Source organism: Prionailurus bengalensis, chromosome C2 (assembly GCF_016509475.1).
Source record: "Prionailurus bengalensis isolate Pbe53 chromosome C2, Fcat_Pben_1.1_paternal_pri, whole genome shotgun sequence".
Taxonomy (NCBI): domain Eukaryota; kingdom Metazoa; phylum Chordata; class Mammalia; order Carnivora; family Felidae; genus Prionailurus; species Prionailurus bengalensis.
The window spans coordinates 69,523,502-69,548,811 of NC_057350.1; the positions used below are offsets into that span (position 1 = coordinate 69,523,502).

Here is a 25,310-nt window from a genome sequence, read left to right on the forward strand (position 1 = left end):
TCACAGTAATTTGAAAACTAATATGCACAGTTAGGGTAAAATTTGGAGTTCTTGTTTATTCCTAATTCATCTAGAACAGTGCTGATGGAACTTTACAGAAAGTTTTAATCTGTGCTGTCCAATAAGGTAGCCACTAGTCATACATGATTATTGAGTACTTTATTTTTTAAAAAATTTTTAATGCTTATTTATTTTTGAGAGAGAGAGAGAGCAAGCAGGGGAGGGGCAGAGAGAGAGAGGGAGACACAGAATCTGAAGCAGGCTCCAGGCTCTGAGCTGTCAGCGCAGAGCCTGACGCGGGGCTCCAACTCACGAGCTATGAGATCATGACCTAAGCTGATATCAGACGCTTAACTGAGCCACCCAGATGCACCGACTATTTAGTACTTTAAATGTGGCTAGTGCAACAGAGGAATTGAGTTTTAAATTGTTTAGTCACTTGTGACTCATGGCTACCTTATTAGAACAGATCTAGAATACAGTGATGACCTTGTAACAGGATAGTCTGTTATGTTGCAGCCACAAAGAACCCTAAAATCTTGATTTATAAGAACAAAGATTTATTTCTTACTTGTGTTATCTGCCCATTTGGGGTTGGCTGGGGACCCAGGCAGATAAAGTAGTCACCATCTCACATGTTGCCAGTCATCATGGAGAGTCGCACTAGTACTTAAATCCTCTGGCTCAGAAGGGACGCACATCACTTTCTACTCACAGCTTACTGACCAGGACTAGTCACAGCCCCATCTAGCCAGGGAGCCAGCAAAGCTGTGCCAGGGGGCAAAGAGCCTCAGTAATGACTGGCACAGATATTAGCCTCCCTTTCAAAATACGGAGGAGTTCCTAAGGGGTAAAGAAAGTAGCATTACCTTGTGTTTTCTTAAAAAGTGGGAGAATTGAATTTCTTTAGAATTATCCTTTATCTCCTTGATACTCATTAGCATAGATTTATTAAAAGCAGGTAAAATGTGAAAAGTAAAAAACTCAAACACTTTGATTAAAAAGAAAAAAGACTCAGGACACCTGGATGGCTCAGTTGGTTAAGCGTCCGACTTTGGCTCAGGTCATGATCTTCAGGTTCATGAGTTCGAGCACTGCATTGGGCTCTGTGCTGACAGCTCAGAGCCTGGAGCCTGTTTCGGATTCTGTGTCTCCCTTTCTCTGTGCCCCTCCCTCGCTCATGCTCCGTCTCTCTCTCTCTCTCTCTCTCTCAAAAATAACTTAAAAATTTTAAAAAAGAAAATGGCTTTAAAAAAGAAAAAAAGACTATATAAAGTTAGAGCTGACAATAGCATGTCTTTTTAATTACACACAGAAATATCATTTAATATGAAGTTCTGCAATGTAAGCAGCAACCAATGGATTTTTATATGTTTGGGATGAAAATGGAATGGGAGAAAATGTATTTCTTATTTTTCCTGGTGCAGAACACGTATGGTGTATTTTTCCCTAGCAAGGAATAAAAAAATCCTTGTCTTTAAAACTAGTAATTTCCTCACTAGGAACATTTGTGGATTGTAACTGCCTTTAAAAAATGAAAAAAATTAAATATTAACTGACCAATGGATTGTTTCCTTCCAGACTACACCATAGAATCATAGAATCATCTAGTCCAATATTTATTAGCATGTCTTGATTGTTTCTAGAGTATCTATAATATTTTGAACACTCAAGACATAAGAGGCTCACCATCTGATAACAGATTTCCTATAAAGCAGGAGCATTATCAGGAATTTTCTCCTAACAAATGTTTCAATGTCAAGACATGGAAAGATGGAACTTGGTTGCCAGTAAGAAACTGCACCAACGTTACAAATGCAAACCAAGCCCTGGTAAATAATATTAATGATGATAGTGATTTTGTCACACACCAAAAATGTCATATAGGTTTTAGCATTATGAGGATCCTATAGATATTAAATATCTGTAGAATGTAATTGAACCAAATGACACTCAAGAGAAATTCTGAACATGTGCAAATCAAGCTGCCTATTAGCAACAAGAACTACGTCAGTCATCCTGTTCCTTAGTGAATCACAACCATCTAAGCCATTCATGCAGCACAACATTTGTTTGTTTCCAGGATCCATCAGGGTAGTCTACAGCTGGTGGCATGGCAAGAAAGAGGAGGCTGCAGAGACTGAACAAACAGCATGCACTGTGGTATCCTTTATTTAAAAATTGTGAGCTAACTACAGTTGTAGTGTTCTCATTTACCATTCTGATGGCATAATAAACTGCGAGAACATTAACACAATTTCAAGACATTAAAAATCTGTAACAAACACACCACACATGCACGCACACACACAACATACATGCACACAAAGGTTATAGTCTTCTAAACACAGTTAAGTGAAGAAAAGCTTCAAAAGCTCTAAATCAAATTTTAAAACCCTTTATTATAAACCGTGGCAATACTGTGGCTATTATGAAAAAATTGTAACTGCTAAAAAAGCAAAAAGAAAAAATACTGGCAAATTTGAAACTAGCAGCAAAAAGCAGATAAAAATAGAATGGAAGGTAACATAAGACTACTATCAAAGTTCTGAAGTTGATCCTGTGTAGGGTTGCACTGAAGTCATTTCAAATTGGTTCTTGAGGAACTATTAAAAAGTCCCTTCAAATATTAAATTGCTGCACTTTACAAACAGTGGAAAAGAAAAAAGTATTTGGAATGTTACACACACACACTCAGAGGAAATGTATTAGGCATATTAGTTTATAGTCTTTGTTTATGACCTTCAAAAAGTTTATAAAGAAAAATTTAAGTGCCAATGTAGTGAAAGAAAAATTTCTAAAGATGCAAGTCTGAGTGCATTTATCAGGTCTAAGAATACATTTGAAGGCTGGGGGGCAAGGCATGACTGATGCACATTCAAGAAGAAAACATCGTGGAACCCATAAGGTAGGTAGAGTCCTCTGGAGAGTGTTTAGAATTGAAGGCGTGTTAAACTCAGACTACCCTGAAGGAGATTCCAAAGTATGTGCAGTTCTACAGCCCTTCATCAGTTGAAATCTGTTTCACAGCGGCCAATAAATAATTAAGACTAACTTTAGGAAACTGGTTTTTCATACATTCAAACACAGAAATCTTTACCACACATGCAGAGCTGATCTTCTATAACAGCACAAATACGAATCCTGGTTTCAGAAGAAAAGCACATTAGCAAGGATTTTTTTTTTTTCACAGGTTCTTACAAAAATGTCTGAAGCTGCTAGACATCTGCAAAGAGGGGATAAGTTTAGATTTCCTACTGATTTTGGAAGAAAAGAGATTCTATTCTCCTAAAGAAGCCAGCCACCCATGAGCAGGGGACCTGTCTTCAGAATCTAAGAAGCATAATGTCCTTAGTGCTTAAACTCATGGCAAATTCAGATCCAGAAAAACGGGTAGATACATCAGGGGAGAGAAATGAAGTTTGAATGTGTACAGTATACTTTGGAATAAAATGTGCCTCATACGTTCAAATGGCTCAACTGCTTTCAGAATGGCGTGCTGCAGGGCTGGAGGAGACTCGGTTCTCTACACTTAGGAGCTGGGAGAGAGAGATCTCTGTCTCCAGGGACCTTCTGGGCTGTGACCACAGGGCCTTATTTTTCATGAGTGCTTTCAGTTAGGGAATTTATGACCTTACCCAGATAAAGATTTCTTTTGGTTACTTTCTCTTTAAAATCAACTGATCAGGCAAGTTACTGGTAGTATCTTAAGGTGCCAGCTAATTCAAATTAATGCCCATCAATAACTGCTGCTAGGTGTCAACTGCTGTTGCAGAACAATCAACCCCCAAAAGACCTAACTAGATAATCTATCACACTAGGTGCTTTTACTATCTTGGATTTTTTGAGCTTTAGAGAAATAGTCTTTGTAAGACGACTTAGAAACTGCTTCTCTCTGGCTTTCACTCTTCCTCTTCTTCCTCTTCTCCTTCCCCTTCCCCTTCCTCCATGGTTTCCACAATGAGCTCTGCTGTGCAGGTGGCTTCTCCGAGACTGTTGACAGCCTTGCAGGTATACTTGGCATCGTCATCCCCACAAACATCACTAATGATTAAAGAGCAGTTCCCATCCTCGTCGTAGTCTATCTGGAAGTGGCGGGACTCCCGGATTGACTGGTCATCTTTGAACCAGACAACTTCAGGGTCTGGGTATCCTGCAGCACAGGGAGGGAACACAAGTTCCTTATCAACTCGTGTAAGCAATTCGTAAGCAACCTCTATTGATTAACGGGGTACAGGGAAAGTATCATGATGTTGGCTTTTAGCATCTGTTTTGAGATTTACATTTGGATATGGGCATATATTGTAAATACTGATATCCAAAACCCCGCAAAAAAAGGTGTCCTATAGTCATGTCACTTACCATCCACGTGGGGCTTGTACTGCCTCCCACCTTTATATAGATCTAGAGTACTACCTGGAACACAGCCTTGACTCCAACTGCACTCCTAGAGCTAAATAAATAGGTCCTTGGATGAAAAGAAAATTTCTTGTATAACAGTTAAATAAATTTTTTTAATGTTTACTTAGTTTTGAGAAAGAAGGAGAGAAAGCACGAGTGGAGGAGGGGCAGAGAGAGAGGGAGACAGGATCTGAAGTAGGCTCTGTGCTGACAGCAGAGAGGCTCGAACTCACAAACCATGAGATCATGACTGGAGCCGAAGTCAGACACTAAACTGACTGAGCCATCCAGGCGTCCCTGTTCTCTTATTTTTTATTTAAATGTGTTTAAGTTCGGGGTGCCTGGCTGGCTCAGTTGGTTGAGCACGACCTTTGGCTTAGGTCGTGATCTCATGGTTCATGAGTTTGGGCTTTGTGCTGATAGGGCAGAGCCTGCTTCAGATTCTCTGCCTCCCTCCCTCTCTGCCCCTCCCCTGCTAGTTTGGGCGTGCTCCCTCTCCCTCTCTAAAAAATAAATAAATATTAAAAAACCTTTTTTAAATAAAGAAAAAGAGAGCAAATAGGCATGAGAGATCTTTGGAGATGATGGAATTATTCTAAAATTGGTTGTGTGGTTGCATAATTCTGCAAATCTAACAGAAGATAATTTAACTGTACACATAAAATAGGTAAATTTTATGGTATGTAAATTATAACTCAAAGCTAATGACAGCTCTATAATAAATTAGAGGAGCTGATAATATTGCTTAAAAGAAAAGCCATTATTTGTTTTAGTCTGATCCAAAGACAGATAAACTACTTATGGATAACTGGAAATTGGCCACATGGGTTAGCCTCATTTTATATGTTAGTCATGTTTATGCAAAGTTCAGCATTTAAAAAATATATAGGGGTGCCTGGGTGGCACAGTCGGTTGGGCATCCGACTTCAGCTCAGGTCACGATCTCGCGATCCGTGAGTTCGAGCCCCGCGTCGGGCTCTGGGCTGATGGCTCGGAGCCTGGAGCCTGCTTCCGATTCTGTGTCTCCCTCTCTCTCTGCCCCTCCCCCGTTCATGCTCTGTCTCTCTCTGTCTCAAAAATAAATAAATGTTAAAAAATTTTTTTTTTAAATTAAAAAAAATATTATATATATATATACACACACACACACACATACACACACATCATATTTATGTATTATATATGATATATATACACACACACATATAGGTCTTTACAAATATACAGGGGCGCCTGGATGGCTCAGTCAGTTAAGCATTCAACTCTTGATTTCAGCTCAGGTCATGATCTCATGGTTCATGAGACTGAGCCCCATGTCCAGCTCTGTGCTGACAGTGAGAAGCCTGCTTGATATTCTCTTTCTCCCTCTCTCTCTCTACCCCTCCCCTGTGCTCTCTCTCTCTCAAAATAAATAAACTTTAAAAATATATATATATACATACACACATATATATATGTATGTGTGTGTATATATATATATATATGTGTATATATATATATATATATACAATCTGAGTTGTTCTTAAATCTGGGAGAAACACTTTTATAGGAAAAAAATTACACATAAGAACTTAAGAATTCTAGGGGCGCTTGGGTGGCTGAGTCGGTTAAGCGTCTGACTCTTGGTTTAGACTTAGGTCATGATCTTGTGGTACATAATTTCGAGCCCCGCATTGGGCTCCAAGCTGAAAGCATGGAGCCTGCTTGGGATTTTCTCTCTCCCTCTCTCTCTGCCCCTCCCCTGCTCAATCTCTCTCTCTCTCAAAGTAAACTTAAAAAAAAAAAAGAATTTAAGAATTATAACATTCTTTTCAAGTAGAATTTTGTTTTTATCAAAACTGCCTCCATATGCTTTAATTCCTTCTCAGTGTTTCAGTGGAAGTTATGCAAATATGAAGGAATAATCCCAGACAGAAAAGTACAAAGATAATAATCATTATGTTGTAATAATGTTTAAAAAGGAAAAAAAGGAAAAAGAACTTCAGAAGACCAAAAACAGTGTGGTGATGGAGAGAATTCGGAGTTTCTCGCAGTGCCCCCCAATCTGCACACTTCCACACTAGCAAAGGCAACACATCCACCTTTTTTTTTTTTTAATTGAATGAGAACAGAGAAAGATTATGATAGGCACTGCATTTATAAGGCAGTTTGAGAATATAATGATGCAGGAAATAAACTGTTTTCATTCTTCACTTTGGATTGCTTTACCCAAAAGGCATTATCTAGTCATACTGCTGGAGAATTTTAAACTGTAGGAGGCACGATTTGTTCTGACTGCTGTCCTGTGCTATGCAGCCTTAGTCAAGTTGCTTAATGAACTTCTGTGCTTTATTTGGTCAGACTGAAATGGGAGATAACCCTCCACTTGAGTTGGCATGCAGTAGTCACAAACTGGAAGCAAAGAACCTGTCTTTTTTTGCCCTTATCTTTCTAGAATGTTGCAGTCTGTGGAAACTGAAATGATTTGTGTCACCAACATTGCTAATTTCTCAGGTGCTATGCTAAGATCCCTTAAGTTCTCTTGAGCACTGGCAACTCAATTCTGCTGCCACATTATTCTTGGCAGGCGGAGCAGCATGGGGAAGATGGCATAGGCGTCTGGATCCCAGCTTCCCTCACATTGAATGTGAATGAAGTCACATTGCATGCTCAGTCTCTGCACTTGCCAATCCCACACCTTTTTCCTGGACTCCATGACACCTTGAACAGACGAAAAAGGTTTCCCCCTTTCACCTATGTCCTCTCCCAGCATCCCCAGAACGACTCAAGCATTAGACATCATCAGGTAAGGGCCAGAGGCTCAGAAGAGTTAAATCACCACCCAAGTTCACACAGCCCACAGCTGAGCAGAAGGGCCTCTGACTCCACATCCTCTTCATGCCAGCCTTCCTTTGAAGCTTCTTGTGGGCAGTTCACAGGCTTCCCAGAAGCCTGCAAAGCTCATTTCATTAAGCCTCTTCCATAGCCAAATAGGTCTGTGATGAACCACTCACATCAGTGGTTGATATGAATACGTAGAATATCAGAGGTGCCCTAGGTGAGTCACTGAATGGCACCAACCTTCAGGAGGCGGAGTGGGGGCAGTGGGCCAACTCCTCCTGACCCAGTTATCTTCGCTTGCATCCTGGCTGCCCAGAACTGGCATTCTGCCTGGGGCACACAGCAGGGCCCACCCACCCACCACGCCACACTTTTGTGTGGTCAAAGTCAAGGGAAGAACCGCTACAACTTACCTTCAATCTTGCAGTCAAACCTAGCAGCACTTCCCTCCACAACTTCTAAATCACGGATGGTCTTAGAGAAATAGGGTTTTACATGGGGCTTTTCCTCAGCAACAGCCTCAAGGAAAGCTTGGGACACATCTTCTAGGAGACAGGGAAGGAAACACGGTCAGTTCTTCATTTCCTGTTCTCTTCCCTGCTTTAAAAAAGTTGATTTTTTTTTTAAGTTGCTGTAATTCAGCAAATAATGTGGCTTAGGGGACTGAGTCAAGTACACCTTTCTCCTGGGGACAGGTTGGCTTGCCGCCACATGGTTTTGGCAGAAGAGAGAACTGTGACAAAACTGTGGAAATGTTTGAACTCCCTCCTTCCTTTATGCTGACACACTGAAAAAGGAAATAATCTTTAAAAAGGATTTTTGGCTGCATTCCATGCTGTCTCAGGATTCAGTGGAAGGGATCGAAGAAGGACAAACCACACCAGCTGTCCCGGTCTCTGTCCCTGCTTTGCCCTCCCTCCTATAGCAGCAGGCCCTTCACCTGCTCCTTGGAAAGGGGGTCCTAGACATGCCTTCAATTTACCAGTAGTTCTGTTCTCCACACTCACCCTGCCTTCACAATGTATGACTACGGACCAGGATCTGGGATTGGTCCAGGGAAAAGCTGTGACTTGGAGGGGCTCCTATATACTCTCCCTTCCCTTCAGGCTATTTCTGGGTCATCTGGGGAGTGCGGATCAGGAGGGACCAGGCCCACGTGTTGCAGACTCTGCCCCCAGCTGCATCAGAGCAGCCCAGCAAGCAGCCTCGCCAATTACCTGGCTTTTATGCACAAGAGGGATCTAGACCTAGCTTCTCACCTTTGGATGCCAAAAACACCAGGCAGCGGGAGTTAGGGGGGTGTCTTTGGCCAAATGAGGCGCCTCAAGAAGGTAAAGGCCAGACCCTGCATGCACCTGGAGCATGGAAGAGGCCAGAGCCTTCACTGAGGAGATGGTCGGGGCAGCATCTCAAAGGCGGTGTGCAAACAGCTAACTAGCCCTACTGGTCTCCAGGAGGAGCCCCGTCACGCGCAGTCTACCCCATTCAAATGGCATGTTTCAGCATCGTGACAAGTGCCAAAGGAATATGGACTAAAGGTCATTTTTAAAAAAAAAGAAAAACACAAAGGCAGTAAGAATATGGAAGGATATTTTTTGAAAAGATACTACTATATGTGATTTTTATGTTTACCTATCAGTATACAAATCTCACTTTTCTAATGAGAAAAAAGGAAGCTTTTAATGAAGTCTTCACTAGTTCTTATGTAAAATATAGGGAAAAGAACAGCAGAGGTCACCTGGTCCTATGAGACAATAACTTTCCCTCTGAAAGTAGCTAAACTTAACGTTGAACAATTAAAGAATAACTAGCAGACTTAGTAATTTTAGGGCAACCTAAAAGTAGTTCTGAATTTTATCCTTATAGTTTATATTATCAAAAAAACCCAAACCCCCCTTAAAACCTCAAAATGTCCCTCCATCCCTCAACCCTTCCTTTCTTGCCAACTAGAGCAAATCTTCCTGGAGCTCCTTACCTTCAGATTCTAATTTTTCTGCATTGAGCGGGCTGGTTGGTGATCCTGTTGAGGATTTCCTGCCACTGAGCCCTGAGATCATTGCCATAGAGGACAGTCTTCCAATGGCTCTCACAGCATTGCCCGTTTTCTGGAAAATAGACACTGGCGTTGGACTCAGGCGGTGTCCCTGGTTCCCGTTGGGCAGTGGGGCTCAGGGAAAAGAGCCTAGCCCCGGAGGTGCAGCTGTCCTTGAAATGAGGACCTCCCCAGTGCCGAAGTTCTGCCAGAGGAGTGAGCCCAACCTTGCTCTGCTCAGCACTATCAGCGTGTCAGAAGATGTTCGGAGAATGGAATGGGGCCTGGAACCAATGTGTGCGTTAATGTGACTAAACAAGGTCAACATGAGACAAAAACCCTTTTCATACTGTGCTTCAACTCCCATAAAAGGGATAGTTTATATAAAGCAACTGCAGGCTGAGACAGCTCCAAAGACTTATTGCTGACGAGGCCCAGTGGGGCTGTTTCTCGTAAAACAATACTAGCAATAGGATTTTAATTGGTCCAGAGAAAGTTACTACGGATCCCACAGGTCCTGATGCAAAGGGGAAAAAAAAAGCATTCCATTGACCTTGGGCAAGTCGCTTAACCTCTCTGGGCTCCAGTTTCCTTCTCTGTATAAGAAGGGGGTTGGACAAGATGATCTCCAAGGTCTCATTAGTTCTGTTTATGATTCAGATACTTAAGAGATTTCCAGAAACACTCTGGCTGGCCCCAGCACAAGTCTGTGAATGCACAGTGAAGTTCTGGAGGGGTGCTCTTCCCTGATGTACACCCAGCCATCAAAAAGAAGCGCCCGAAGAATTGAAAAGCAGCAGCGCTTTGCTTTTCTCAGATGAGGAACCTTGGAAGAAGAGAGAATTTCTGCTGAAAAGGATGCCAGAACTTGAGATGAAAATTTTCTTTGTATTATGAAAATTCTACCAAGCACAGGATTTAGATCAGGAAATCCCCAATAATACACAATCGTGTCTATGTTTCTCACCTTCAAGTGAAGTGTCTTGCCCCTTTTCTAAGGTCAGTGGAAAGACGAGGTGAGAAACTAAGGCATAAGCAACTCTTTCCACCCCTACACCCAAAACATCTTTTTAGGCACCCAGATACTGTATGTCCAGAGTGCAGACGTTACCACAGGCTGGCTGCTCAGAGAGAAAAGAAACAGCCTGTACATAGGCCAGTGGCTAGCACTCATCTACTGGACTGTAAACTGTCCCTGCAAAGCCATCTCTTTCTGAACTAACTTCATGCACTCAAGTATTTCAGTAAAGCCTCACAATTTTCGACTATCAGGAAAGCCAGTATATCTCCAGAAAAAAAGATTATTTTGAAAGTAAAGGATTACAGGGCACTAGGGACTCATAATGGTGTGTGTGTGTGTGTGTGTGTGTGTGTGTGTGTGTGTGTGTGTGATTTAAGTGGAGATCTGCTATGACCACAGCCACTTTTCTGTTTGTCACATGCCATCCTTATTGCAGACTATTTTCATGCACTTTGGACATTCAATCCTGCTCTGCCCTCTGGCCATCCACCCTCTTGCACACATACATCACTGCAGTGTGGTAATGTTTATGGCCCTCTGTCACCATGGTGAAGCTGGGTCACTCTGAACAGAGCACAGAAAGCCCCAAGTGGAGGTGATACAGTGGGTGGGGGAAGAAGGTGAGAGATGACAAATGACCAACTTAACTGTGTGCACAGGCACTGTGGCCTTGCAGGCAAAATACCTGCAGACTGAGCCCACTTGGCAGTCTTCTCTGCTCTTCTGGGAGAGGAGGTTACTGGTGACATCACTGACCTGTTTGTTGTGCTAGCTGGAGAGACCCAGCTCTTCCCCTGGGAGCTTATCCTGACCTCAGGAATGGGTAAGAGGAGGTGCCAGCCATGGCAGCCCTCCCTATGGAGCTGACGTCAGACCAGACTATTTCCTGGTCAGCCAAACTCTCAGACCCAGCTCTTCTGGCTCTTGATTCCCTTTATCCAACACAGATTGGTTTGCCTGGGCCAGGAGTCTGTCAAATGAGAGGGTTCATTCTCAACAAAGGTATGTTACTGTGTGACTCTGGGCAAATCAGTTCCCCTCTGTGCATCTCATGTTCTTGGACCAGAAGATTCAAATCTCCCTATAGCTCTAGTCTTTTGCAGAAAGACTAGGATTCATACATGTGACTGTGTAGCCCACGGGCTCCCTAATTCCAAATGCCCAGATTGTAACTGATCAAGACTCTCTTTAGGTGTGGAATAAGGAAGTCTTTCCTCTTCCACTAACAAAATGACTAATATGACGTTACCAGAACAAGGCAGATAAAAGAGAATATTTCAGAGAAGGGATCATACACACATTAACAAATAGGCTATACATAGGAGGAAATTTTCCATCAGATGGAGTGATACAGCATATAATTTCTAAGACAAGGACAAAAGTAAGAAGTGCTTAGTAACGAAAATCTTAAAAATAATCTCCATCAGAATTCAATCTTTGGGAACTAATTTATGAAAAAAATCAGTAGGGAACTTGTCAGAACTAGAAAAGAAATATATATCTATATGTTCTAGTCTTTAAGTTTCATGACTCTGAGCTGAAAATTGGTTGCTGCTTTATTAAGACTTCTGGAAATTTTTAGAATACCAAGAAAGAAAGTTTCAGTTCTCCAAGTTCCATCCTTGTTTGGAGGAAGTCTTTTTCTTGTCTGAAGGCCATTGCCAAGGCTGGGTTCCTGTGCTCCAGGCGGGCGGTGTCTGTACTGGCCTCCCTAATGCCACTCAGACTCCCTCCCCTGGAAAAGCCAGCCAGGGTGACTAACTGGCCTGGTTTGCCCAGGACTGAGGGGTTTCCCAGAATGAGAGTCTTTCAGGGTTAAAGCCAAGACAGACCTTGGCACACTAGAGCAAGTTGGTCACCCTGGAGCCAGCCAACCATCCTAGACCGTACATATATGCCACCAGCTCCAAGACTCCAGCTTTCTCTGAGAAGTGCATAATATCCAAATGTGATGGCCAAGAGTACTCTCTGCTATCCTGACTCTCTGCTATCCAGAGTCAGGATAGACTCTGCTATCCTGAGTCTATGGCCCTGTGGTCCATACTGCAGAAGTCTTTGTGGTTCTGAGAAAATAAAGATGGCTGCCCACAGGCCTCTACTTCCTAGTCCTTAGCTTCCAGGTTTTTTTTTTTTTAATTATTTTTAAATTTACATCCAAGTTAGTTAGCATACAGTGCAACAATGATTTCAAGAGTAGATTCCTTAATGCCCCTTACCCTTTTAGCCCATCCCTGCCCCCAGCTTCCAGTTTTACAAGCAGAAGCCCTGCTTTCCTGCTCAACTCACCCTCGGTGCTACTGCTCATCACATCTTTTAAAAATTCTTTTCATACAAATAAAAAACATACCCTCTTTCAGAATAACTTCATTCTAAGATCAATAATATGATTAGTCATCTAGATGTTGCCCCACTTATAAGGATTTGCTCTCATGTTAGTTCCTTCCTCCTGGGCCTTTTATGGAAACCACATCAGGATGATAGCAAGGAACCTTCTCTTGTGCAACTGTAGAGATCTCTGGGCCACCCATATCTCGCCTGGCCCTCTCCTTCCACCACAGTCTACCCCATTTTATTCCATGGCACTCTGCTCCCGACCACACAGAACCTCAGCTGCTCTGAGAGGGAACCCCCCGGTCCAGGTGTGCTAAGGTCCTGATATCTGGGGTAAAAAATGTGGATGGTCAGATGCTGCTGAACCATTATCAGTGAAATTACACTTCAGGGACATCATGTACCACGTGGGATTTTATAGACTACTTTTGTGTATAATTTTGTGAAACCTAACCACTATTTTTGTGGAAAAACCATTTCCAAATGCTGCTACCTATGTTAAGATATGAAATCAGGGGTGCCTGGGTGGCTCAGTCAGTTGAGCATCTGACTTTGGCTCAGGTCATGATCTCACAGTGAGTTTGAGCCCTGCATAAGACTGTCTGCAGTCAGTGCAGAGCCTGCTTCAGATCCTCTGTTCCTCCCCTACTCGTGCTGTCTCTCTGTCCCTCCCCTACTCGTGCTGTCTCTCCCAAAAAAGAATAAACATTAAAAACAAAAAGATAGGAAATTAAGGTTTCTCCTCTGAATTCTATCCTTTTCTTTCCCTTCTCACTTCCAGAAAACCTATGGCCAACAGCACTGTTAACAACAAGAAAAAAATTTAAGCAATTTAAAATATCAGCACAATTTATTGTTCCCTGACCCATTAGATTAAAAAATTTCATTTATTTCCTCTCCCATTTCCTTTTCTCTGCTCCTGTCCCCTGCATTTAGGCCCCCCCTGGCTTTGGTTCATCATTCAAGCAAACCTCAAAGAGACTCACTGCACTGAGGACAGCCCCACCCCCACACCAGCCACCCTATCCATGCCAGAAGTACCACTATTTCTTTGAGATCTGTCAGCCATTGGATCATTAATAAAGCCAACTTAGGTTTTGTGGACCCCTTTTTGTTTTTAAGAAACTCAGTTACTCTGATTTCACTGGATTCAAATGACACTAGAGGGTAAGGTAAGCGGCACAGGTGTTCCAACTCGCCTGGCACTTGAGGGAGCCAGGAGGTCCACCTAAACCTTCACTGGGGACTAACCAACAATGGACTCCCATCGTGGGGGAGTCCTGGCCGAGCCACTCAGGGGAAGTGGTCCCTTAAACACACATGCCCAAAAGCTGCCCCTTTGCCTCTGCTCCTCTCACCCTCCATGTGAAGTTGTACTTTTTGAGGATTTAGTCACCGCGCATGGTAAATTACCAGCGTCCCAGTTGCCCCTAAAACAGAGATCTCCTTTTTCTCTGCCACACAGACAAGTTTTACATGCCCTAGTTCCCCCGACTGCCCAGCTAAAGGACTCTGCTCCTGTCAGGGTGAGTTCCTCTGTGCTTTCTCCTCTGTGCAGTTATGCCCTCTTCTCTTCTTCCAGCCCATTTTCCATGACCACTTTCAAAGTTCTGCCCCTGGCAGCATTTCCTCACAACCACATCCAGCCTCTGGTGTGACTGGCTCCATTCTCCCATCTACACTCACATATATGGGTATGGTAGGCTATACTGATCGTTTACGATTCTTGGTGTGCATGGTGTCCTTTTATGTCCATTTGCTTCAGTACCCTACTACACTATACATTCCTTGAGTACCGAAACCATGTACCCTCCACAGCCCAGGAATTTTGTAATACTAATAGTGATAATAAAAATAAAACAGCTGATGACAAATTCTCTATGGTTTTGGATGACAATTTCATGCATCTGTTAAAAATCAGAGGCAATTTTACATCATTGTTAAGACTGTACTTTGGAACCAGGCTCTGGGTTTGAATCCTTTTCCATTTACTAGCTACATGATCTTCAGTAACATTCCTAACTGTTCTCTGCCTCAGTTTGTCTGAAAAGTGGGGATAATAATAGTACCTGCCTCCTAGGATTAAAAGACTCACTGCATAGAAAGTGCTTTGAATGTTTCCTGACATATGGCCAGCCAGCCATAATATTAGCTACTGGTGTTATTTTTGAACACTTACTATGTGCCACGCAAAGTGCTCAAAGCCAGATGAAGATTATCTCCCATATTTCCCACAATAATGCTGTGTGACGTTGGTGCCACTATTATTCCCCACTTTACAGGTGGGAAAATGAAGGCACAGTAAGGTTGTCACTCGCCCAAGGACACATAGTAACATACAATCTCCCTATGGAGAAGGGTGGGGACCGTATCTCTCTTTGTAGATCATGTGCCCTCCTCCTTCACTATAAAGAAATATAAGCCTATCCCACTACCTTCAAGGAGATCACATTCTCCAGGGTTGCCAAAAAGTCTTAAAGATGACATTGCTTATCCCTAGCCACGAAGACATGAAATGTCACTCTTGGTCCCAGACTATTTTAAGATAGACGTAAACACTGTTGGATTGAGGGTAGCTTGAATAAAGCAAATGTAAAAGGCAACATCCAAGTCCAAAGTGACTCCCTTATTACCTGCCATTTCCTCCTTGCCATGTACTTCTTCATCCGGTCCTTTGAGAGTTTCTTGGCCTCCATGTTCTTGGTGTCTTTCATTAGCCACGGATGCTGAAGGCACTGGGTGCAGTTCAGGCGGTTTCTGATGGAGGCAGAGATCAGAGGATTTCTGAACAGGAGGGGACCTCAGAGACTGCTGGTTAGATCAGAAATGGGAGGTCACCTGTCCTCGGTCCATCCACCATGATCAGGGTTACTGTGGTCCTGGCATTTTTCCTCTTTTGGTCTGGGTTACACTGACTAGATCAGAATAGGTTAGTGTTAAGGCCTAACCACCAAGTAAGCAGGTGGAATCTCATGACCTGCCCTTGGGTCTAAGAAGTGTAAGTGCTCGGGGCACCTGGGTGGCTCAGTCGGTTAAGCGTCTGACTTGGGTTCAGGTCATGATCTCACAGTTTGTGAGTTAGAGCCCCGCATCGGTCTCCGTGCTGACAGCTCAGAGCCTGGAGCCTGCTTCCAATTCTGTGTCTCCTCCTCTCTCTGCCCCTCCCCTGCTCATGCTTTGTCTCTCAATAATAAATAAACGTTAAAAAATTAAAAAAAAAAAAAAAAAGAGAAGTCTAAGTGCTGGAAGGCAGATATTCTAGGGTGGGGTCATTCTACTGGTCACGTGGGGAAGGGGCTGTGGAGGCCTAATCCTTTAGCCTCCCTATCTGGTGGAAAGGAAGGTAAAACATGAAGCCTAAATCTCTGAGAATCACTGAGTTTTCATGTCTTGTGATGTGGTCGAGTATCAGATTTTTCTTGTTAAAACTCAGAAGTATGTCCTGCATACAATCTATGCATTATGACAACCTTACAAACTGTACTCAAACTCATTTAATCTCTCTGAAAGCTCTGGGAATCTAGAAATAATTCAGGGCCATCACCTGAGTTATAATAGGACTAATAAAGCCCAAAGAACCAGATGCTAACACACATAGAAAAACGAGTATGAGGGGCACCTGGGTGGCTCAGTCAGTTAAGCAGCCGACTTCGGCTCAGGTCATGATCTCGCGGTCCGTTAGTTCGAGCCCCGCGTCAGGCTCTGTGCTGACAGCTCAGAGCCTGGAGCCTGTTTCAGATTCTGTGTCTCCCTCTCTCTGACCCCCCGTTCATGCTCTGTCTCTCTCTGTCTCAAAAATAAATAAATGTTAAAAAAATTTTTTTAAAAAGAAAAACGAGTATGAGTAAATTTGCTAAGTATAACAAAATGTAGTGATCTTTAGATAAAAGGATCATGGATTATTTTAATTTTCCTATATTCAAATTTTCTACAACTTACATCATTAATTTTATACTAGATGAATATTTGTCAAAGTGCTGAAAGGTGGAGATTTCTGGTTAAAGAGATGCTAAGTTCAAGAGTTTATAGGAATCAAGTATCTTGACATTTGAAATCAGTTCTTTGGTGAATCTATTTTATGAGCACAGAGGGTCTAGTACAGCTCATTACTGAATTAATTCAACGTCAGATGAGAAAACAGATATATCCATATTGCCCCATTTACCAAATCTTCAGTGAATGAAGCTTGGTGGACAAAAACCATCCTGGACCAGAGTTATTAGGAAGGAGGTCTGCATCTCTGCAAAGCATCTTGGGAGCAAGGATTGCTCACACTGGAAGGGAACCTAGGTCCCCACAACATCCAGATTCTACCTGAGTAATGTCTATTTCTAACAAAGGCTGTGAGAGCAAAACACTAAGACAGCCTCACTGAAGGAGTGTGGATGTAGCCTCTGGAGGAGTTTGGCCTGAGGTAGTTACAAAGGACTGAGAGGTGGACACATATCGAGAAAATCAGAGCCATCTGAGAGACCTTCCAACACTCTTTTTTTAGCAACTGTGCTCTTGGTCCCAAACAGGGTTTCTCCCAGAGGGGAACAAGATAACTGGTAGCCTCCAGGGGTCTGTGGGCCAGGCAGACAGGGCAGAGCCTGCACCATAAAGTTACCTGGCGAATGCAGTCACCTACCTGTGGAGTCGGGCAGCCCTTCCCCTTTTTACCCTCTGGTGTCTGACCTATTTCAATACCACCCTTCTTCTAGGGCAAAGTGTAGAACTGCTCCCTGGTGCCAAATGCTACTTGGGTTGGGAGGGGGTGGGCGGGGGCGGGGGCTGGAGCCACACCCTGCCTCATCTGGTCACCAGTTTACAATGGGCCAGGCACCCAACAGGCCAGTTACTCCCACCCGACAGCCTGCGGCTCCCTTCCCTCAGGCAGGCCAGCTTTCCCCACACTGGCACAGCCTCCAGCCTACCTGCTGTAATCCCGCAGGTTCCCTCGAGGGGAGAGTGCTCACCTATGGATTCCGCTCTAGCCTCCCAGCTGCACTCTTCTCTCATGGGGACACTTACCGAGCACCTTATGCAACTGTTTTATGTGTTCCTCCACCAACCACAACGGCAGCTCCCAGAAGCCCCCAAGGTGGAGGTGGGGAACTGCACAGTCTGCGCGGTGAATGGGGGAAAGGGCGCAGGCTGGGACAGAGCTGAGCCAGAGGTCTGAAATCACGGCCTCACTCTGGCCAGCGGGAGAAGGTACCATGTTCAGGCCATCAGTTGTTAAGTAATTTAGATATGGAAAAGACATCAAGCCAGAATAGCCTGGGGACATGATTAGGTCCACAATAGGGTACTTGCAGAGTCACCCCTGAAGAGGGGCTGAGGTTTCAGCATGGCATCCCCGGCCACAGCACACAAGAAAATAGAGGTTGTCAATATTCACACACACAAGCTGCCCCTCTCCCTGCAGCATCCATGAAGTGTTGCTTTTCAAGTGGGGTTTCTGTGCTTCTAAAGACCAGTGGAGTGTCTGGAACCAGGGAGCTGGGGGGCCTAGGAAGACCCCCTTCACCTCCCCCGTTCTTGCAGTGCCCGCCCTCCACTCCTCAGTGGGAAGGGGCCCACGACAGGCAAAGGAGGTCCCTGCTTCTGGACACCAGTCCAGGGAGTGGGGAAGCTGTAAAGATGGAAATCTCAACTCATTACTTCATATCTTTCTTCAGTAAATTGCTGATAAAATCTTTGGCATCATCAGAGATCTCATCGAAAGCTTCATCGTCGAAATCCCAGGTGGCTGAGGTCACGTTGGCTAGGGTTTCATTATCGTTGTCACCCATGAAGGGGGAAAGTCCACTAACCCTGGAAGATAAAAGCAGGACAACAGGTGAATGGGGAGTGGCTGATGGCAGGAAAGGCAGGGTGGGACGATCCCCCCAAGTGAGTGTTGAGGTCAAAGGTGAGGGCCCTCAAAGCCCTGTACCCCTAATATTCCTGTGCCTGCCTCTCCTCCCACCTGAGGAAAGGAGAGAGGGTGTAGCTCACAGGCTTCTGTGGCCCAGCCTCTTCTCAGTGCTCCCTGTACTTCTGGGGTGTCACCTGCCTCTTGTCACCACCTGCCTGTGAGGCTGAGGAGAACGAATTTACTTCAGTTTACAGCTTCCACAGTACAGAGCAGGGCCCCTCTTCCTGTCCTCTTTTCCCCCAAGGCCCAGAACCTTCTCCACGGCTCCCTTCATCTCTGTGCTGTGGCCACCCTCGTCAGGGACTGGTCACATGGTACAGCACTCACCACTGCACCCGCTGTCCCTGCCCCCTTCTACCTCTCATCTTCATACCCGTCAGCACCAATGAGAGGGCCCAGCACACTCGGGACACTTGGCAAGCTCGGACAAACAGTAGACTTTGAATCAGCAACATGGGTTTGGTGATCTGTCTACACCAGTAAGCCTGAGGCACTTAGGCCAAACCAGAAAGCTTGCGTTAAGAGATACCAAAGCTGAGGAAAGAGCACAGTGTTTTCATTTGTGGGTGACCTTGGACATTTTCCTCCTCTGTATGATGGAGAACCTACTACTTAACTATACAGTAGTCACCACTTGTACCAATTCTCCTTCTCGTCTTCCTCCTTCTCCTCCTCCATCAACATCATCATGGCAGCAAACATTAACCAAACATTTACTATGTGCCAGGCACTAGGCAAACAGCTTAAAATAGATGAACTCATTCCATTTTTTTATCTTTTTTTTTTTTTTTCATTTGAGAGAGAGAAAGTGAGCAAGCATGAGCGGGGGGGAGGGGCAGAGGGAGAGAGAGAGAGACAATCCCAAGCAGGATTCACCCTCAGCACAGAGCATGACATGGGGCTTGATCCCACAACCGTGAGATCATGACCTGAGCTGAAATCAAGAGCTGGACACTCAACCAACTGAGCCACCCAGGCACCCTGAACTCAGTCAATCTTAACACTACCCTATAACACAGGTAACTCCTTACTTTAACAGATGAGGAAATGGGCATTGATTGGGGTTAGGTAACTTGCCCAAGGATTCAGTCAGTGAGCTCTGAACCCAGGCATCTAGAGCCTAAATCTTCACTGAAAGACCCCTGTGACAGTGAAGTAAACCATAGTTTACAGCTCTGGCACAAGGCCTGGTCCATAGGAAGGGGCTCTGTCTGTGACTGTGGATATTGCATGCTTCTTCTGTGTACAGTTCACCCGCATGGGCTCACTAATCTGTGACCTTGGGAGTGACACATTTACCAATAGTGTAAGCCAAATAAAATGTGTAAGACAAAGTACCTCAAAGCCAAGGAGAACAGATTTACAGCTTACTGGCCTCACCTCTTACTCCTGTGTACCTCCTCTTCATTCCAGCCATCCCCCTGCCACTCGCCTTGACCTGGGGCTGGCCGCATGGGAGTCAGGCCTATGCGGATGCACAGAGCCCCACCCTTAGAAGGCCCCACTGTTGGTTTAATACTCTGCTGTCAAACGGAAACTTGTAGTAATATTTGAACAAGTCATTTCATCTTTTTATTTTGCACTGAGCCCCACAAATTATGTAGCTGGTCCTGCCCTGATCCCACCTGAGTCCCATGAGATAGATCCAGGGCCCTCATGCCATCAGTGTTCCGAACTAAGGCTTCACTAATGTCCCTGCCTCCCAAATCCATATGAATCCATCGTCATAAACAATAACACAAACCCTTCTGGAACTGTCTCTACATTCATAAGGCCTCAGCTTATGAAATGTAATAGCACCTGAAAACCAAGTTTTATAAAACAAAACCCGCTGAAATATTGTGAGGCAAGCTTGCCATGGGGGGAACCTTCCGGTGAGACCTTTTGTAAAAAAAAAAAAAAGAAAACTTTTGCAATGTGAGTGATCTTGCCCTGGTCAATATATTGGTGTTTTAGAATAACAGTTTTGTAGATGGCATTAAAATGTCTTATTTCTGTTCTGCTTGAAGACGGCATGGGGCTGACTATTCTCGATTGCATGACAATGAAGAGAGGGTGGGAGTGTACCACTCCCGAGTCTGTGGGGTTATATGCTACTCCCTCCCCCATCTCTGGGCCTCAGTTTCCCCTTTTTACACCAAGGGTACTGGGCTAGAATTCCTAGGAGCTCCCAGCTGTCCCCATCTCTGTGATCCTGATCCTGTGTGACTTCAGCTAGTCCCATGGAGAAGCAGCCTGACCCTTGCTTGTCAGCATCTGCCTCCTCTGGTCTTTCCATTTTCTGTTTGAAATGAAGAGGGGTAAAGTCCTGCAGCATTCCAACCACTACAAGAAGGGCAGACAATCCTGCTGTGGAATGCTGAAACGTCCCCTTCTGTAAACTTCCTTTCCTAATTAGGGACTGCAATCCTGCAAAGATAGGGCTTAATCTCTGTAAAGTTCACAGCTGGGGAGAGCCTCCTCGCTCCTCCTTCCTGGCAGCTCATCCATCTGAAATACCCCCAGCCCTGGCTGGCTCCTTGCCGGCAGAGCTCCCACAGAATTCCTCCTGTTAAAGAGTATGTCTCTAAAATAAAACTTGCAATATACGCAGAGCATGATGACAAAGAGAGTGTTAGAATTTCAGTCATGTTTCTTGGTGGTGGAATTTGGCAGGATCTTAAAAAATTTTTTTTGGGACTTTTTATTTATTACTAGAATTTGCATAAGGATCATGTATGGTTGGGTTGATCAACCCAGTCAACAAACATAATAACATTAGCATTCAAAATACAACTATCCACCTCTCTTCCTAGTTTTATCTCATTTGTTAACTGAAGGGGATCAGAGTATGCCACTCCAAAATATGCCACTTTGGCATAAAGATTGTTTTGAGCTGAAGGCATTAGCTCTTTGCCTTCTCTTTCTGTCTAAAAGCAGGACAATGATTTCTTTTTTATTAAGGTGACAAAATTTCCGGGGCACCTGAGTGGCTCAGTCAGTTAAGTGTCTGATTTCAGCTCAGGTCATGATCTTGCAGTCTGTGAGTTAGAGCCCCAGGTCAAGCCTGTTTCAGATTCTGTGTCCCCTCTCTCTCTGCCCCTCCTTCACTCATTCTCTCTCTCTCTCAACATAAATAAACATTAAAAAAAAAAGTGACATAAATTTCCATTTGTAAATATGTTCTCTCCTTTACCAGAAACAGACTCATCTTAATAGACCTTGCAAAACAACCTTTATTTACTACACATTTCCCAGTCACCTTCTCACAACTTACTCCTCGAGAAGCCCCAAACCCCTTTCCTTTGTCTAATAACAACAGTAATCGCTTGCTCTTTTTTAAAATAGTATGTAAGCCCCCAAATCTAAACACCTCTTGAATCACATTTCTTTGTGAACTCCTATGCATCTTTTTTCCCCCCTCTTGTTAATCTGTCTCTTGTCAGTTTGATTTGCAGGCCTCCAAGAAAAGAACCTAAAAAGGTGGAGGAAAGTTTTTTCTTCCTCCCCAACATAACGAATGGATTCATCTAGTTTTTACAAAACTTATAGTCAGAGTGGGCAAGTTTTTAGATGCTCCACTTTTTTTGTCACTTGACATTGCTGTTCACAAGTGTGTGCACAGTCTTCACATTCATTTTTAATGGTCGCTGAGAAGTCACAAAGGTCATGACTGCAGGGTGTTCTCATTTAATTCTTACTCTCTCACTGAAGCAAAACTTCACCCACGGAATCTGATGCCCACGGCTGTTCTGCTTGCAGGGCAGAACATCAGAATGGAGAAAGGTACAGAAATGCCTCTTGCACTATACTTTCTTCATGGTGTTTTTCAAGCAGCAGGTGACCCCACTGCACGAATGGCCCATTGAAACAGACCACACATCTGCCAGCAGAACTACTGAGTGCTTAGGAAGGTGTTAGTCTTTTGTCCCATTTTAGCCTTCAGATACTCATTCCCTGGTGCGGTGGGAAGATTCGAGAGGGCTGGGCAGGTCCCAGAGGAAGAACTGGGTATCTTTTTGTGCAGTGGCCTAGAAAGTAGACACCCTGGGTTAGTCACACTAACCACAGCCCATGTCTCTGGAGAGAAAAACCTGCAGTGGTGGCTGGGACTGGCGTGGGCTCAGGGCACCTGGAGGATGCAGAAGCTGGAATCAGAGAGCATGTCTGGGAGGGCAGGGGCAGCTTTTAGTGGGGCTGTCTGTTCCCTCTGAAGAACCCTGCACCAAACCCCAAGTCTGAATATGTACCTGATGCTTGGGCACTGGGTCTTCTCCCTCGCTCACTGGGCTCATGTCCCCAGAAGTTAGATTTTGGTTGGGGATGGCCCCAGCTCTCTGGACCACAGTAGGTGCTCAACAAATGAGCTGAAATAGGAAATCTGTCGCTGAGCCCAATAAGAAGACGGTAGGAAGAAAGCAGAGGAGTAACTGCCCTCTACCTTGGCTTGAAGCAGGAGAGGGAGAGAAGGAATTCTGGAGTAGGGGTGAGAGAAGGGTACACAGAAGGTTTCTGGTGTCCCCACAGGCAGTAAGGGAATGCTAAATGCTCAGAAAATAGGGGAGAGAAAAGCAAGAAAGGAAAGGAGGTCTTAGAAAAGGAGGCAAGGCTTAGAATATCTTCCATGTTGAAGTGTGGCCTAGAGCACTCCTGTCCTGTCTCCTCCTGCCAGAAACCAAATGGACATTACTAACACCAGAAGAATCTCCAGGAAATTCAGAGAATCTACCATCTCCCTCCAGAATCAGGGATGCGAGGGTAGGGGGGCCCATAACCCCAGCCACGGCATTTATACTCTGCCTGGAAAACCTGGGGCGTGCCACGAGGCCAGAACAGGATCCAGTGCCAGAACAGGATCTGCCTTGATATCCCTGAGGGGTTTCAGGAGCTCTTCCAACAAAGTCAGAAAAACCTACAGGGACAGAGCTCGTGGCTCAGGGAGCGCTCACCAAATATGCATTGAATAGTAAATGAGTTATCACTTATTTCCACAACTCCCTGCCCTCTCTCACTGGCCCCAGAAAGGAGATGGGGGGGTTCCTCTGGTACAAATGTGGAAGGTGGCCCTGACAAGGGCTGTCAGATAGACAACCAAGCTCCAAAGAGAGGGACAGAGGACAGAACCTCTTCTGAGGACTTCCAGCAACAGCTCCAGAATTTTGCAAAGCAGGGTCTGAAAAAAGCCATTTGGCTGGCTCCACATTTTGTTTTGGGTGCCATGTGCTCTGCTGAGAGCCCTCACTCAGGAGAGGAGCTCCCCAGTCCTCAATCCCCACTGTGAGAGTCAACAGGAAAAGTCCCAGAGGGCAGGGCAGCCCACAGTGGGGTACGCAGGAGCCAGGATGCTGCAGGAGGCTTCGCAGGGCCGGCCTGTGTCCATCAGGTCTGGCCCTCACCTGCCTCCCTGTCACACACATCTCTCCCCTCTTCTTGCACTCTGCTGCCCAAACACCCTTAGGATGGTGCCCCAGTCATCAAAATTATGTTCTCCCCATTTCAAAAAGCTCTCCCTTATTTCTTGGTCTTAGCTTTAAAAGTAATCTAGTAAAGCAATAGAACATATTATCCAAATTATTATGTTTCTCCACCTAAAATAATTTGCATTTTATTTTATTTATTTTTTTTAACTTTTTTTTAATGTTTATTTATTTCTGAGACAGAGACAGAGCATGAGTGGGGGAGGGGCAGAGAGAGAGGGAGACACAGAATCAGAAGCAGGCTCTAGACTCTGAGCTGTCAGCACAGAACCCAACGTGGGACGCGAACTCACAAACCGTGAGATCATGACCTGACCCGCAGTCAGACACTTAACCAACTGAGCCACCCAGGTGCCCCTGCATTTTAAAATAAAGTACTCTTATGACTCAGTAATTCTAGTTCTAGATTATACATCCAACAGAAATGCATAAATGCATTCACTAAGACACATGTAACAGAATACCTGAAATATCCCAAACTGGCATCTATTAAAAACCCATCAATGTGAAATGGATAAATAAACTGGATGATGTTCCTACCATGGAACACTACATAGCACCGAGAATGAACAATCTACAGCTACATACAATAAAATGAATGGGTCTCACAAACAATGTGGAGCAAAGGAAGCCAGATATGGCTCACTGTATGATTTTGTTTACGTAAAGTTCAAAAACAGGCAAGACTAGCATGTGACGTTAGACATGATGATGGTTACCTCTGAGGGATAGTGACTGGGAGGGGCACGGGGAGGGCTGCAGGGGCCTGACTAGTGTGGGGGTTCTTCATCTGAGTACAGGTTACACAGGTGTGTTCACTGTGAAAATTAAAGGGCAGTCCAGGCCCTGCTCCGTCCCTGAATAGTTGGACCAACTCTCCTAATTTCCTGGACTATCCTTACTTTAGCACTGAGAGCCCTATATCCTGGGCAATTCATCAGGAACTGGGAAGGCACTGGGGGAACTGGGAAGGCTGGTCACCCTCCAGGACCGTGGGAAGTGGGCAGTCATGTGTACTTCCTTGGCCCCGGTCACCTTCGAGCCAAACAAAGATCAAATCCCTGCCCCGATTCACTCCCAGGTTTGTTCTGAGGATCAGACAGGAGCCCACGTGAAAATCTGTGGGAGCAGATGATCCCAATGTGCAGCAGTGGGAAAACCGATGGAGACAGTTATGCAAATGTTGATGGCTGCAGAGGGACCCAGGGACTGAGCCAGGATACGAGACAACTAGATCTGGACATAATAAACTGACTGAAGACTGTTTCTCAAGTGCCAGGTGTCTCCCCCGGGGCCAGACATCCAGTGTGAGCACCGTGCAGCCTGGGGCAGCCCCAGAAGGGGCGA

At 44.7% G+C, this 25,310-nt stretch overlaps 1 protein-coding gene across 8 annotated transcripts in view; it reads right to left on the bottom strand.

The window, feature by feature from the left end:
• Positions 1-2,156: 2,156 nt before the first annotated feature.
• The window catches only part of MYLK (myosin light chain kinase), a 212,911-nt gene continuing 189,757 nt past the window's right edge, over positions 2,157-25,310 (bottom strand). For 5 of the 8 annotated variants that reach the window (XM_043594342.1, XM_043594343.1, XM_043594340.1 and 2 more), the window contains 5 exons: positions 18,252-18,404; positions 15,239-15,362; positions 9,197-9,326; positions 7,635-7,766; positions 2,157-4,153 (listed from right to left, as the gene is read on the bottom strand). In XM_043594342.1, coding sequence (XP_043450277.1) covers positions 3,903-4,153; positions 7,635-7,766; positions 9,197-9,326; positions 15,239-15,362; positions 18,252-18,404 — 790 coding nt within the window. In that variant the 3' untranslated portion in view covers positions 2,157-3,902. Of the gene's footprint in view, positions 4,154-7,634; positions 7,767-9,196; positions 9,327-9,480; positions 9,500-13,982; positions 14,058-15,238; positions 15,363-18,251; positions 18,405-25,310 lie in introns of those variants that run through there. The other 3 variants (XM_043594341.1, XM_043594347.1, XM_043594344.1) reach the window with 3 other exon arrangements.